The sequence below is a fragment of the Mustela nivalis genome (assembly GCF_964662115.1).
Source record: "Mustela nivalis genome assembly, chromosome: 13".
Classification (NCBI taxonomy): domain Eukaryota; kingdom Metazoa; phylum Chordata; class Mammalia; order Carnivora; family Mustelidae; genus Mustela; species Mustela nivalis.
In genome coordinates, this window is record NC_139032.1 from 60966116 (window position 1) to 60982953 (window position 16838).

Below are 16838 nucleotides of genomic sequence, written 5' to 3' on the forward strand. Positions count from 1 at the left end.
GAAGCCTCATACAAACCCCTGGGAGGCAGTTTTGAAAAGAACATATCAAGAGTATAGGCCAAGATTTAGGATGCTGAAATGAGAGGTTTGGTAAAAGCTGTAATGTTCCATGTCTGGAGAACAGAACAAGAATGAGAGAGGTAGGCCAGAGGCAGTCTGTGAACTTGTGCTGTGGATTTCAAGGGGAAGTATACGGAAATGGGCCTTACAGCACTGCTTCGGAAATGATGAGCTAGTTTTAATTAGTATAATAGAATAACTGAGTTATCATGTATATGCTACATAGAATTACAATTTTCAAATAATTTAAAGAGTTATCGGACTACAATAAAACTCACCTAATACCCATATTATATTAAATACAATTTAATCTTTCTCTGATAAATTACAAAGTTCTTTGGTATACTCAGAATCATCATGGCGTGCTTAAGAAGAATCAAAGAAAAAAAGTGGTTTTGTAAATTGCCAATACATTCATGTTTATTTTATATGAAATAATCGTATATTTAATTAGAAAAAAATGAAAAAGGTCAAGGATAAATTTTTAGGAAAAAATTACAAATACGTGACTGACAGACATAACTGATTGATAGCTTCTTATGTGTACTAGTTTTCTTGTTTTAAATATGTGTTTGTATGTAAAGTGAAGACCATTCTCCTGAGACACAAATTCTGATAGGGCACCAACTTTTCGTTTTAAGATTGCCTGCCTTTGTATAATCATTTAAAAGGGCATTCACACTCTAATATGTATTTTAAGACCTAAGGATGGGTAATGTGAAGAAGACTGTAAAACAGATCTTCCCTGGAAAATTTTGTGAGAATTTTTTTAGTAGAATCACAATTATAATAAGTGGCCAAAACAAACCTGTTCAATCTTAGAATGATTCTGCTAATTAAGTAGAAATTAAAATATTCAATATTTTTCAGGGTTGGAAGTTTTAAGTGATGATCCTGATTTAGTAAAGGTGGTTGAATCTTTAACTTGTGGAAAGATCTTTGCAGTGGAAATACTTGAAAAAGCGGATATCCCACTTGTTGTCCTGTATGACACCTCAGGAGAAGATGATGTCAATATTAACGCCACCTGCTTGAAGGCGATCTGTGACAAGTCTCTGGAGGCTCACCTTCAGGTAGCACGGTGACCACTACAGTCATCTGTTACACATACTATAGGGAGGAAAGTTATTGGAAAAGAATGATATAAATTTTAGGCTAGCAATAGATAGGGACACATTCCCTGTGAATGAAGAAAAAAAAAGGTAGGGGGGATCTGGGAGGGGGAAAGAAGGCCAAAACATAAACAGTCATTATTAGGAATTGGGTTTTCATTTTATATTCCAGTGTCTACACTAAAACTGTATTTTATATGAAATTATTTTGCAACGATAAGAGGGGCAGATAATACAAAAGAAGAGAAAATTAGATCCATGAAGATATTTATTAAATTTATATAGCTTTTACAGTTTTAAAATGTGAAAAACACAAATTCCTGCCAAAAAAGGAAATCTTTAAATAAATTACAGAACAGCCACCCTAAAGAAAAGGATGTTAAAAATGGTCATTGTAGACTTCATGGCAACATTGAGAAAACATGTGTTTCATAGGTAGAGCAACCATGAGTGATCTCTGTATTATGGTTTGACTAAAAAAATGGCCAAAATGAAACCTTTATTATGACTATAATTTTTTAAAATTACTAAAATTCATGTGGCTGATAAACACAGGTTAGAAAGTATGCTGAAGATGGATTGATTTTGTGAGAGTTTTTTATTTTCATTTCTGTTAATGTCACAAAAATATGTTTCATGTAATAATGATTTCTCTCAGTTAATGTGGAGAAAATAAACCAAAATGAAAGATATTCTTAGCCTTTCAGGTAATGAAATTTGGTAATAAGTTAATGTTTGCAAACTGTCTACTTTGTGCCTGACCCACTGGGAAGAGAGATATCCAAATGAGTTTTTCACATTATTCTATTATCCTATCTATTCTCCAGCTTACTTAAAAGATTTTTTTAAAGATTTTTACTTATTTATTTGACAGACAGAGATCACAAGTAGTCGGAGAGAGAGAGAGAGAGAGGAGGAAACAGGCTCCCCGCGGAGCAGAGAGCCCCATGCGGGGTTCGATCCCAGGACCCTGGGATCATGACCTGAGCCGAAGGCAGAGGCTTTAGCCCCTGAGCCACCCAGGTGCCCCTACTTAAAAGATTTTAAAATGCAAAGACCAATGAGATTATTGAAGTAGATAGCCCTTAAGGAAAGAAGAGCTGGCTCTATTCTCAAGCATCCTTGGTGTGTCCTTTGTTCCAGATTGATGCTATGTACACCAATGTCAGAGTGACTAATATTTGCTCCGATGGCACACTCTACTGCCAGGTGCCCTGTAAAGGTCTGAACAAGCTCAACGATCTTCTGCACAAGATAGAGGACTACTTCCATTGCAAGGTATGGCCAGGCATCACCCACCTTGAAAATTAATCCAAAAAATTCAAACAAAAGGTTACAAGTGTATGACTTTTGACTAGTTTGAGGTAGGAGTTGTAGAATAGTGGGTAAGAGCCCCAGACTGCAGATCTTAAAAGACAAAAAAGCCACTGGTTTCTGCATTAGGAAATGAGGATAATAATAATGTGTATAGCCATCCATAGGACTGTCATGAAGACTCGAGGCAGGCCTGCTCAGCACGGTGCCTGGCGCAGAGTAATTGCTCGGCAACTGACAGATTTGTGATTTACAAGATACAGTTGATGCTACAGTGCACCTGTTTGTGACTTTGTCTGCTACAGCCAGCTGGGTCCTCTGCCTGGGGCAAAAAAAAAAAAAAAAAAAAAAATCCCATGGAATTTAGGAGGAGGATAAAACTTCTAGGCACCACTCCCCATGCTCTTTTTGGTCCCTGAGAACCTACTACCTCTGTAAATGTGGTTCTCTGTCTAAATGTATTAATAAGCTCCTTACCCTTTGATTCTAGTATTATTTTCTGAATCAGGGCCTGTAGAGGTTTTGTTTTAAGGTTCTAAGGTGGTGTTCTTACCTCCATTGGGACATTATAGTTGTAATCCAGAATATTCCCCCTTGCTCCTAGAAGTGAACCCTTCCCTCTCACCTCTGCATATGCCTCATGGTGTCATTTGCCACCTGATAGTTTAGCTGTTGGGTATTTGTTTGCCTTACTAGAGTATGGGCTTCTTGAGGGCAGAGACAGAGCCTGACCAGGTACTGGTGGGCACTTAATTCACTTACAAACTACAGTACCTAATCTAGTGTCATATATAGAACAGGTATTCCAAAATATTTGTGGAATCAAGTTAAACTTGTATTCAGACTACAGTCTAGAACAGAATCTTTAGATCTGTAGCTTTACCTCTTCCTGTATTACAGATGTCTTAGCTATATCTCAGGGTCATTACTGAAGTGTGGTTTCTATCTTGGAGTCTATCTTGGAGATAGTTCTCCAAGATAGCTAGTCTATCTTGGAGAAATCTGAGAGATCCAGAGAAGCTGCCTCCAGTGACTGACTGGAATGCATGTGCTTATTACCTATGGTGGTGAAATGATGGTCCCTAGTGCTCTGGTAACCTGAATGGAGACATTGCCTTTGGGGACAGTAGAAACATTCATCCTGAATAAGAGAGTCCCAGGCAGGTTCCCAGCTTCAAACTACAGTAAAGAGGAGGGAGTAGAGGTCCACAGCTGTGACTTGTTGACATTTCACTGGCACTGATAGCCATATTTGTGTGGATAACATTTGTTTTGGAAGTAAAATCTCATCTTTGAATCTAAATGTTAAAAGTTGAAAAGAAGAGGCCTTCTGGATGGCTAGCCCAACCTCACTTTCCTCCAGGCTCTTCTCCTAGTTTTTGGCAGATTCATTCTCCTTCTTCCTGTTTAAATGAAGGCATCAGTGCCTGGGTGAATCACACTGACCTGCACACTGACGTCTGGAGACAGTTTAACAGTGCTCATTTATGAGCCACGTGCGAGGGGGAGAGTAGAGGAGGCCACCAGCAAATGTCTGAGAAACAGGACAGGCCATCACCCTCATGCACGCACCACCGCCCACTCCTCATGGGGAGCCCAGCTAAATACGGGTTCACCAGTCGGCCTGAGCCACGGCGATGTTTTTCTAACTGTGTGGCAATCTGCTCCTTGCTCAGAGTAATAAAAGTGTCACGCATTTCTGTTTTGCAGCACATGACCTCTGAGTACTTCGTTTCATTACCCTTCTGTGGGAAAGTCTGCCTCTTCCATTGCAAAGGAAAATGGTTACGAGTAGAGGTAAAAGCAGTCACTTGATTTCTTTTTTAAAGCTTATTAGGAAATACTGTAGACATACAAACAAGTTTTATAAAAAAATGAAACAAGCACCCATGTACTCATTACCATGTGAGAAAGAAAATATGCCCGGTCTGGTTGAGGCTCCGTGTCTGCATCCCCTTCTGCTCCTGCCCTGGCGGGGGCTGCCAGCCAAAGAGGGGTTTCTCATTCCTATTCATTTCTTTATACTTTCACTCTATTTGTATTTATACATACATATTAATATTCTAATATAGAGATAGTAGAAATACAGAAATGAAATGTATATAGGATATTTACAGGAAAACTTAATAAAATATAACTTAACAGATAATGTTTATAAAATGCATGTAAATAGTAGAGTGTATAGATTCTTCTGAAACATGTTTCTTCATTCATTATGTGTGAGATGTATGTTGGTGTGTGCAGCTCTCGTTCATTTGTTTTCACTGATGTTTGATACAATAATGTGTGAAGATACCAACGTGATCACTCCATTCTCCTGACAATGGATATTTAGATGGCTTCTAAAGTTTTGTTACGGACAGCACTGCCAGGAGCCTTCCCGTGCATGTCTCCCAGGATACCCAGGAAGGAATGGAGTTTCTGGGTGGAGAGAGCGGATGTCTCCAGTTTCATGAGATATTGCCTAATTGCTCTCCAGAGTCACCCTTCCACTGAGGTGGTGAGGGTGTAGCCCTTTGAGAGTTCTGGCTTGTTGGGGGTGGGGGGTCTCAGATCCTCCTTCCCTCCTGCCCGGGATGGCTTTGGCTTCAGTGTTCACATACTCCTCTATTTCTAGTCCCTCATAATTTTCTTATTTTCTTGCAAGTGCAGTTATGAATTTGAAAAGAGGGCTGTTATATTTTATCATATATTTCTCTATGTTTTTCAAAGGCAGGTTTTGGATTTTTGTGGTTGCTTGCTTGCTTGCTTTCTTCTTTCTTTTCGTTCTTTCCTTCTATTTTTGATATCTAGTTTGTCCAATTGCTAAAATTGCAAACTTGGGTTTGATTTTTTTTATTCCTTTTTTGTCTGTTACAAAGGTTCTTAATCTGGGTGCAAGACCCTCTACTTTAAGGGGGCAGAGGTCCTGAACCCTATAGAATTGTATACAGATTAGGTGTGTGTATTATGTATTTTGGGGGGGGGACAGTATCCTAATTTTCATAAGGTTCTCAAACCAACCCTAAGAAGGTTAGAACCATTGATTTATTGATTTTTTGATGCTGTGTAGTAATATTCCGATAACTTAATTATACTGATTTTTCCTTTATTTGAGTAAAACTTCATCATATCTAATGAAAGCAGTTTGGGAATAAGTTTTGTCATTAATGTGAATGTTAGAAGCCTGAGATCTGAGGTTATATGACCAAGAGTTGCATATTTAACTATAAACCTCAAAAACATAACTCATTAAAAAGAACACAGCATTATTTGAATTTTAAAGCTCTGTGTTGTTTAGGGTATTACATAGAAATGCACACATATTGAATTATTTAATTTTTCATTTTCAAATAGTTTCAGGCTTTTACACAACTGCAAAAACAGTCCAAAGAGGTTTCATATGTCCTTTACCCACTGTCTCTAGTTGTTAACATCTTACATAACCATTATCAGAACCAGGAAATCAACACTGATACAATATTATTAACTAATCTGCAGACTCCACTGATTTTCCAACACTGTTCTATAAATGTTCTCTTTCTGCTCTAGAATCCCAAGTTGTAATTAATTGTATGTCTTCTTAATTTCTGCCAACCTGGCAGGTGCTCTGGCTTTCTTTGCCATTTGTGGCCTTTTGAAGAGCAGTAGCATTTAAAAAAATTAGTTTTAGAGGTAGAATTTAGTGTTTCATCTGTTACATATAACGCCCTGTGCTCATTACATCAAGTGCCCTCCTTCATGCCCACCACCCAGCTACCCCATCCCCCTACCCTCCCTCCCCCCAGCAACCCTCAGTTTGTTTCCTAGAATTCAGCATCTCTTATGTTTTGCCTTCCTCTCAATTTTCATCTTATTTTATTTTTCTTTCCTTTCCCCATGTTCATTTGTTTTGTTTCTTAAATTCTACATATGAGTAAAATCATATGGTATTTGCCTTTCTCTGACTGACTTAATTCACTCAGCATAATATCCTCTAGTTTCATCCACATCGTAACAAATAACAATTTTCATCTTTTTTGATGGCCAAGTAATATTCCACTCTGTGTGTGGAGCGCACGCGCTCCCACACACCCACACACCCATCACACTTTTTTATCCATCTGTCAATGGACAACTGGGCTCTTTCCATAGCTTGGCTATTGTGGACATTGCTGCTATAAACATTGGGGTGCACATGTCCCTTCAAATCCCTGTGTTTGTATCCTTTGGATAAATACCAAATAATGCAATTTCTGGGACTTAGGGTAGCTCTGTTTCTAGAGTAGCACATTTTGTAGAGCGTCTGACAGCTTAAGTTTCTTCCTGTGTCACATCAGGTTCTTCCTTTTTGGCAAAATACCTTTTTGGCATATGTCAAATACTTTAGATGAATATCTAGTATTATTTTTGTTTTCCTATCAAATTGTCCATTGTCTGCCCTGGAGGTAACTAAAATGTTCATTCTCTTAGTGATATGTAGAAAGTTAGGGAAGGGAGAATGATTAATGAAAAGCAAATGATGTATTTGTTCTTGACATTGTAACTTGTCTAAGCTTTATTTAGTGCCTGTACCTTCTTTTTTTTAATTGACATATAATGTATTATTTGTTTCAGGGGTACATGTCTGTGATTCATTAGTCGTAAACAATTCACAGCACTCACCATAGCACATACCCTCCCCAGTGTCCATCACCCAACCACCCTCTCCCTCCCACTCCTCTCCCTTCCAGCAACCCTCAGTTTGTTTTCTGAGACAGAGAGCCTCTTAAGGTTTGTCTCCCTCTCTGGTTTCATCTTGTTTCATTTTTCCCTCCCCTTCCCTCTGATCCTCTGTCTTGTTTCTCAAATTCCTCATATCACTGAGATCATATGATAGTTGTCTTTCTCTGATTGATTTTTTTCACTTAGCACAATAGCCTTTAGTTCCATCCATGTCATTGCAAATGTCAAGATTTAATTTTCTGATAGCTGCATAATATTTTGTGTGTGTGTGTGTGTGTGTGTGTGTGTGTGTGTGTGTGTGACATCTTCTTTATCCATTCATCTGTTGATGGACATCTGGGATCGACTCCTTAATTTCTCTTCCTTCTGTCTTATTGTTGCTGTATAGAAATGCAACTGAATTCTGTGCATGGATTTTATATCCTGATACTTTACTGAATTTCTGTATGAGTTCTAGTAGTTTTGGAGTGGAGTATTTTGATCTTCTTGTTGGACAGACCCTTTAAGCATATCATCTGCAAAAATTGAGAGTTTGGCTTCTTCTTTGCCTATTTGGATGTCTATTATTTCTTTTTGTTGTCTGATTGCTGAGGCTAGGACTTCTAGTACTATAGTGAATAGAAGTGGTGATAGTGGACAGCCTTGCCATGTTCCTGACCTTAGGGGAAAAGCTCTCAGTTTTTCCCTATTGAGAATGATATTCACTGTGGGTTTTTCATAGATGGCTTTGATGATATTGAGGTATGTACCCTCTTTCCCTACACTGTGAAGTGTTTTGATCAAGAAAGGATGCTGTACTTTGTCAGATGCTTTTTCAGCCTCTTTTGAGAGGATCATATGGTTCTTGTTCTTTCTTTTAGTAATGTATTGTATCCCATTAGTTGATTGGCAAATGTTGAACCAACCTTGCGGCCCAGGAATATATCTCACTTGGTTGTGGTGAATAATCCTTTTAATGTACTGTTGGATCCTATTGGCTAGTATTTTGGTGAGAATTTTTGCATCAATGTTCATCACAGATATTGGTCTGTAATTCTCTTTTTTGATGGGGTCATTGTCTGGTTTTGGGATCAAGGTAATGCTGGCCTCATAAAATGAGTTTGGAAGTTTTCCTTCCATTTTTATTTTTTTGAATAGTTTCAGGAGAATAGGTATTAATTCTTCTTTAAATGTTTAGTAGAATTCCCCTGGGAGCCTTCTGGCCCTGGGCTCTTGTTTGTTGAGAGATTTTGGATTACTCCTTAATTTCCCTTTTGGTTATGGCTCTGTTCAGGTGTTTTGTTTCTTCCTGGTTCAGTTTCAGTAATTTATACATCTTTAGGAATGCATTCATTTCTTCCAGATTGTCAAATTTGCTGGTGTATATTGCTCATAATATGTTCTTCTAATTGTTTGTATTTCTTTGGTGTTGGTTGTGATCTCTCCTCTTTCATTCACAATTTTATTAATTTGGGTCTTTTTTCTTTTTGATAAGTCTGGCCAGGGACTTATCCATCTTATTAATTGTTTCAAAGAACCAGCTCCTAGTTTCATTTATCTGTTCTACTCTTCTTTTGGTTTCTATTTCATTGGTTTCTGCTCTGACCTTTATGATTTCTCTTCTCCTCCTGGGTTTAGGCTCTTTTTGCTGTTCTTTCTCCAGTTCCTTTAGGTGTGGGGTTAGGTTGTATATTTGAGATCTTTCTCGTTTCTTGAGAAGGGCTTGTATTGCTATATACTTTCCTCTTAGAATCACCTTTGCTGCATCCCAAAGATTTTGAACAGTTGTGTTTTTATTTTCATTTGTTTTCATGAATTTTTAAAAATTCTTCTTTAGTTTCCTGGCTGTCCCATTCATGCTTTAGTAGGATGCTCTTTAGCCTCCAGGTAGTTGAGTTCTTTCCTCTTGTGATTGAGTTCAAGTTTCAAAGCAGTGTGGTCTAAAAATATGCAGGAAATGATCCCAATATTTTGGTACCAGTTGAGACCTGATTTGTGACCCAGGATGTGATCTGTTCTGGAGAATGTTCCATGGGCACTAGAGAAGATTGTGTGTTGTGTTGCTTTGGGATGGAATGTTCTGAATATATTTGTGATGTCCATCTGGTCCAGTGTGTCATTTAAAGCCTTTATTTCCTTGTCGATTTTTGCTTAGATGATCTGTCCATTTCAGTGAGGGGGTGTTAAAGTCCCCCACTATTACTGTATTATTGTCGATGTGTTTCTTTGATTTTGTTATTAATTGGTTTGTATAAGTGGCTGCTCCCATGTTAGGGGCATAGATATTTAAAATTTTTAGATCTTCTTGTTGGACAGACCCTTTAAGTATCATATAGTATCTCTTATTATAGTCTTGGCTTAAAATCTAATTTATCTGATATAAGGATTGCCACCCCAGCTTTCTTTTGATGTCCATTAGCATGGTAGATTGTTTTCCACCCCCTCACTTTAAATCTGGAGGTGCCTTTGGGTCTAAAATGATTGTCTTGTAGATATCATATCAATGGGTCTTTTTAAAAATCCATTTTGATACCATGTGTCTTTTGATTGGGGCATTTAGCCCATTTACATTCAGAGTAACTATTGAAAGATATGAATTTAGTGCCATTATATTGCTTGTAAGGTGACTATTACAGTACATTGTCTCTGTTCCTTTCTGGTCTGTTACTTTTAGGCTCTCTCTTTGCTTAGAGGACCCCTTTAAATATTTCCTGTAGGGCTGGTTTGGTGTTTGCAAATTCTTTTAGCTTTTGTTTGTCCTGGAAGCTTTTCATTTCTCCTTCTATTTTCAATGACAGCCTAGCTGGATATAGGATTCTTGGCTGCATATTTTTCTTGTTTAGTGCTATGCATATGTCATGTCAGTCCTTTCTGGCCTACCAGGTCTCTGTGGATAGGTCTGCCAATCTAATATTTCTACTGTTGTAGATTATAGACCTCCTGTCCTGAGCTGCTTTCAGGATTTTCTCTTTGTCTCTGAGACTTGTAAGTTATACTATTAGATGATAAGATGTTGACCTATTTTTATTGATTTTGTGAGAGGTTCTGTGTGCCTCCTGGATTTTAATGCTTGTTCCCTTTGCCCAATTAGGGAAATTCTCTGCTATAATTTTCTCCAATATACCTTCTGCCCCCCCCCCTTCTTCTCCTGGGATTCCAATTATTCTAATACTGTTTTGTCTTATGGTATCACTTATCTCTCGAATTCTCCCCTTGTGATCCAGTAGTTGTTTATCTCTCCTTTTCTGGGCATCTTGATTCTCCATCATTTGGGCTTCTATATCACTAATTTTCTCTTTCTGCCTCATTTATCCTGGCAGTAAGAGCCTCCATTTTTTATAGCACCTCATTAATAGCTTTTTTTTATTTCAACTTGGTTAGATTTTAGTTCTTTTTTTTCTCCAGAAACATATTTTATTTCTCTAGAAAGGGAAACCGGCATGGTATCTTCCATGCTTTTTTTCAAGCCCAGCTAACATCTTTGTAATCATCATTTTGAACTCTAGCTCTGACATCTTTCTAATGTCTGTATTGATTAGATCCCTAGCAGTCAGTACTGCCTCTTGTTCTTTTTTTGAGGTGAGTTTCTCTGCCTTGTCATTTTGTCCAGAGAAGAATAGATGAATGGGAGAACAAAATGCTAAAAGGGTAACAACGATCCCAGAAAAATGTACCATGACCAAATCAGAAGAGATCCAAAATTGGAGGGAGAAGAAAGGGAAAAAATATATATATAAATGATTAGGCTGGTCAATAGAACAGAGCCATACACTTGATTTTGGGTATATTTTGGTCTATTAGAAAAGACTACCTCCCAAAATCTTAAAGAAAGAAAAACATATACGTATATTTGTATAGATATATGTTATACATATCTATCTATCTATCTATCTATCTATATATGGGTAAACATGAGGAAGAAATGGAATATGACTGTAAAGATGAAAGTTAAACAAGATTTTTAAAAAGGAATTGATAAGATAAGCAGTTCATTGGGGGAAAAAAGGGAAAGAATGTGATCAGGCTGGAGACTAGAACAAAGCCATATGCTAGATTTAGGGTATATTTTGGTCTGTTGGAAGAAACTGTGTCCCAAAATTTCAATGAAAGAAAAACTTATACGTATACAAAAAATAAGTTTAAATACAATGAAGGGATAGAATATGACTATAAAAATGAAAATTAAGAAAGATTTTTTAAAAGTTATTGATAAGATTAAATGGTTAAATTGGTTAAAATAGGAAAGAGGAAAATAGAATAAGAAAAAATTACTAAAATTTAAAACATTTAACTTTGAAAGACTAAAGAATCATAGGGGAAAAATATCCATGAATTCTATGTGTTGCTTTCCTTGAGCTCTGGAGTTCCACAGTTCTCGATCAGTGAACTTGGTCTTGGCTGGAAGTTCTTGCTTATCTTCTGGGGGAGAGGCCTGTTGCAGTGATTCTCAAATGTCTTTGCCCAAGGCAGAATTGTACCGCCCTTGCCAGGGGCTGGGCAAAGTAATCTGCTTGGGTTTGCTCTCGGTAGGGTTTGTTCCTTGAATGCTTTCCATACAGCTTTGGAGGACAGGAATGAAGATGGTGGCCTCCCAATCTCCGGCCCAGAGTTGCCAAGAGCTCGGGGTCCCCCCTTCAGTGAGAAAGAGAAAGACGTCAATCATGCCTGTTTCCCTGGTCTCTACCTGCACTCCGTGCTCACCCAGCCTGTGACCAAGCGTTTCTATCTCTGACTCATGCCCCATTTGGAGTCTCCAAACCTAGCAGATTCCTGCAGCATGCTCCTGTGCCACTCCTCCCAGAGGAGGAAGTAGGGGCACTCTCCCCGGATCTGCCACATGTGGGGTCCCTGTTCGAAAAGTAGTGGCCCAACTGTGCCTCTGATCATGGTTTATGGCAACTCCAAGCTGAGAGCTCACTCCCCAGCTCCGTCTCTATAGTCAGTTTCCCCACTTCAACACCTGGGAGCTCTGCCACACTCTGACAATCCTGATCTTTCTGAGACAGCCAAGGGTCCTGAGACCACACAGACCCAGTGAAGACTCCACCCCCTACTTAGCCACTGGAGCAATGTCTCTCCATGGAGCAGACTTCTAAAGTTTTGCTTTTGTGCTCTGCTGCGCTCTCACTTGCTGGCAGCTGGCCCCTCCCCCTGCAGTCTATCCTCCCATATATCATCTTGGATTAATTTCTCTTCATGTCCTACTTTCCAGAAAGTGGTCACTTTTCTGTTCACAGAGTTGCTTCTTCTCTTCAATCTCCTGTTGAGTTTGTAGGTGTTCAGAATGATTTGATAAGTATGATTAGCTGAATTCCTGGGACCAGATGAAATTTAGGTCTCCTACTCCTACACCATCTTGATCCTCTATCTCTGGGTAATAGCCATTAAGGAGAGCATGTGATGTAGTGATATTATAAGACTGATGGATCACTGACCTCTACCTCTGAAACCCATAATACATTATATGTTACCTAGTTGAATTTAAATTTAAAATGAAAAAATAAGAAAATTAATACTTTCTTTGTTCCTTCTTATGTGCATTTTAGAGTTATACAAATGTAATGGCATAGACGTGTCTTGACCTTTTGAGTAAGCTTATAAATTAACCAACATTTGTCTCACTGCAGATCACGAACGTTCACAGCAGCCGGGCCCTTGATGTTCAGTTCCTGGACTCTGGCACTGTGACATCTGTGAAAGTGTCCGAACTCAGGGAAATCCCCCCCCGATTTCTACAAGAAATAATTGTGATACCACCTCAGGTATTGTATGTTACAAGCTGGGGGATTTGCTGAAAGAGATCTGGCTATATTTGTAATCATGTTGTGAGGTACCCCCTCAGTTTTGATCTTGATAATGAGTGAAGCCCAAGTTTATAAAAACAATAGAAATGGTTGTTTACTGGTTTTCAGACATAAAATTTGACTGTCTTAGACAAGAAGAGCAGTCAGACTTACAGAATATTGTTTGATAAGTGTTTTTTTTTTCAATTATGTTGTATCATTAGGCTAAGTTGTCCAGTTAGAGATTCCATTTTATTTTTTTAAGGATTTTATTTATTTATTATTAGACAGAGATCACAAGTAGGCAGAGAGGCAGGCATAGAGAGAGGAGGAAGCAGGCTCCCTGCAGAGCAGAGAGCCCGATGCGGGGCTTGATCCCAGGACCCTGGGATCATGACCTGAGCCGAAGGCAGAGGCTTTAACCCACTGAGCCACCCAGGCGCCCCAGAGATTCCATTTTAATAATTAGATGCCAGTGCTGACTTCTATACAGCTTCAGGATCTTATAAGAAAATTCTACTCCTAGAATTCTTAGTTTAATTAAGTGGCCATTCTCTTAAGAAACCTGTTTACATTCAACCATTTTCTTATATGAGTTTTCCCCCCATAGATTTAAGTAAAAAGATTAATTTCTGCCTAATCTAACTCCATTAATAAAAATTCAGATAATTAGAATTTTTGCATTATTTTGAATTAAAATTGTTAAAAACTATTTCCTACCTTTAGGAGAAATAGAGGATTTTGTACAGAAAACAGTAGGTGTTTTTTTTTTTAATAAAATAATTCAACAACCTATCATTTCAAAAGGCCGCTTGACTTATATTTGCCAGAAGATATTTTTTACCATCAAAATTCAGTGAGTAAAAGGTGCTTGACCATAATTAGCATGGCTTTTGTACCTTCTCTCACTCCTGTCACCACTGCCTGTTCTAAAATGACTAGTACAGAAAAGCTTTTGAGCTTGTGTTCAAGCCAATTTTCAGAATCACTTTTACTCTTATTGTTGCTCAGCCACAATACTGAAAATCGTTAAATGCCACTTTCACTTGGTTCCCCTTGTTAGAACATCCACCCACGGCCAGCCTTACCTGGAAAAGGCTCCCCAGCTGGAAGGGAAAGGACATCCATCCTTCTGCCTCTGATTGTCAGAAGGCCACACAATTGTACTTTCTTTGTGCTACAGTGTTAAAAGCCAGTCCATTTTTTTCCCCTATAAATCCTGTCTAGATTTGTTATCCCACAGATACAAAGTTGGGGGAATCTGAAGAGCCAGCTGGGCCAAGCCTCTGGCTGACAACATCTCCCCAAGAGGTCTAAGTCAGAATAGCAAACTGACGGCCTGGAGGCCCAAGCTGACCCATAAATATTGGGTTTGGACTATTGGCTGTTACAGTGTTTGAAACTGTGAATTGGTTATCAAGATTTAAAACTCAGAAAATTTCACACAAAAATCCCGACTTCTAGCTTCTCCTGACAAACTTGAAAAATGTGACTATATCGAGCACTCTCCTCAGTGGGGCAGTGCTCCTCAATGGGGGCTTGGGAAGTGGCATTGTGCTTTGTAGGGCTCCTGCTCACCAGCGTGCTGGCCGCATCTGGTCTGTCTTGCTCCCTCATTGCCACCTGGCCCCTGCAGGCAGGAAGAGCCTGCTCTCTCTGCTCTAAGAAAAAATACCACGAAGAAAAATACCTCATCCGGGGGCACAGTGAGAGACCCGGATCCCCCAAAGAAGAACAGGAGTTAGAGAGGAAAGAAGGAATCCAGGAATCCTGAAAATAGGTTTCTTCCCATCACATAATTGCCTCAAACAATTCAAGGCTTCCATGAGTCCCTAGGGTCACCTTTTACTTCCTGCTGCAGCCATTCTACAGAAGTTGGTGCTGTGATGGTGGGACATAAAAGGCATTGAGGAAAATGAAGCATCTAGGTATCTATGAATTTCAATCTTTCATACCCTCCTTAACTCTCATTACAACTCCTTCCAAAGGTGACCACAAATGTCTGGCACCGACAGGTACTCAGGAACTGCTGAATGAAGCATGTCGGCCTCTGAAATGATTTTTGCAACTAGGGTCATTTCATCCAAATGACACTTCATTTTTTCAGTTGCACTTAGAGGGAAGACTTAAATGTAGTTCCAAACCTGTCTCCCCAACTTTGTGATCCGATGAGAGTTAGGCTCTTTGATTCCATTTCACCATCTGTAAAATGGGTTCACAACATTGGCCCATAAGCAGAAGTATCATAAGATAAGTATGTGAAGTGCCTGGTGTGAGCCGTGGCTCGTAACAGGAGTAAAGACAGCAGAGGACAAATAAGCAGAGCCAGGAACATAGCAGACACTCTACCCCAAGAGTGCGATCGTCATCAGTGGCTATCGCTGTTGTGATTTACAGGAAAATAACATGGGCGTTGCTGATCAGTACCTATTTTAAGATGGTGTGTTTGCTCTTCCATCATGTTTTCTTTCCAGGCTATCAAGTGCTGTCTAGCAGATCTTCCACAGTCTATTGGCATGTGGACACCAGATGCTGTGCTTTGGCTGAGAGATTCTGTTTTGAATTGCTCGGACTGTAGCATTAAGGTTAGTTCTCTTGATACATTTGGAAAGGGAGCTGTCAGCCAGAAGGGCTCATCTGATTTTCTGTGAGAGAATTTTATCTTACCATAAGCTAATGCTTTCAGATCTGATACCCTGTCATAGTTAAGAGATTGGTTACACGTGTGATAAGATATTTCAGGATTTGATTTTTAAGAATTTATCCTATTCTCCAATATTACTTTCAAGCCCTTCATATAATTTTTCCACTATTAATAAGGTAGCAGAGATAGTTCTGTGCTCCTATTTTTTCTCCATGAATTAAGTTCCCAACAGAGGGACCATCTATCTCTTGATAAATGTTTCTAAAGATCATTTAAATAGTCTTCTATGTCTTCCTTTTTTTCCCTAGAGTAGAATGGCTTATAAGCAAATCATTTGCTTATAATCCTGCTTCTGCTTTTTAAAGTTTTCTTAAACTGCTTTATTTCACGAGCTCCTATTTCTCTCTCTGTATTTTTGCACCTCTATATCAAAAACATTGCTTTCATTTCCGAGAATAGAAAGGTAAGGTATTTCTCTGTTTTAACTAATGAAAGCAATGTTATTTTATATAAGCATTTAACCGTGAAATGTCCTTGAGAAATATCTTCATGAAAATCTCTAAATTATTCTAGCTCACATGGATTTTCTTATGTTTATACAGTAATACACTTAATTACCATCTTATATCCTTCAATTGCCACATGATAAGGAATATTGTTTTCTCATCTCTGGTTTAAGATCTTAAAGCCAGAGTGTTGGGTATTCAATAAAAATGTTTTTTAATGGTTGATTTTTGAAATGGCACTTCTGTATCATAAGTATCAAAATAAATTAGCAGGCATTCATTTGTAGTACTTTGAAGTGCTAATTAATTTAAATAGATTCATTTTGCTAGGAGAAATATTTTTAAGTAAATTACTATAGATGGATTGCCTTATCTCCCTGTCTCAAGCCTCTGTTCCTGTCTTTCAGTCCCAGCCCTATTTGGTAAGAGATCAGTGTGGCTGGAAGCATCTTATTTTTGTCATTCCCAGGGTAAACCAGAGGAGCCGGGCACCCAGACCATGGGACGTACAGCTGTAGAAGCCCAGTTGTCAGTCGATGAGACGAAGGTCTCCTGGGCAAAACTGTGTAGTTTGTTTGCTCTTTTTCTCCCTAGGTTCCCTTCCTCCCATGTAACTGGGGGCAGATATTACGACCAAACAAGGCATTTGGACCAGAGGTCCCCAACAGTACAGTGAATGTCAAAGCTTCATCCCTTGCTTCCCAGTCTAAGGGTACAACAGCCTGGGTGGAATGCACATGGAACATCTTGTCATTCT

The 16838-nt window shown here is 38.8% G+C and overlaps 1 protein-coding gene across 4 annotated transcripts in view; it reads left to right on the top strand.

Moving 5' to 3' along the window:
* Positions 1-16838, top strand: part of TDRD7 (tudor domain containing 7) — a 74340-nt gene that overhangs the window by 49173 nt on the left and 8329 nt on the right. For all 4 annotated transcript variants that reach the window (XM_082694927.1, XM_082694928.1, XM_082694930.1 and 1 more), the window contains 5 exons: positions 931-1133; positions 2316-2450; positions 4197-4283; positions 12776-12910; positions 15406-15516. In XM_082694927.1, coding sequence (XP_082551053.1) covers positions 931-1133; positions 2316-2450; positions 4197-4283; positions 12776-12910; positions 15406-15516 — 671 coding nt within the window. The remainder of the gene's footprint in view (positions 1-930; positions 1134-2315; positions 2451-4196; positions 4284-12775; positions 12911-15405; positions 15517-16838) is intronic.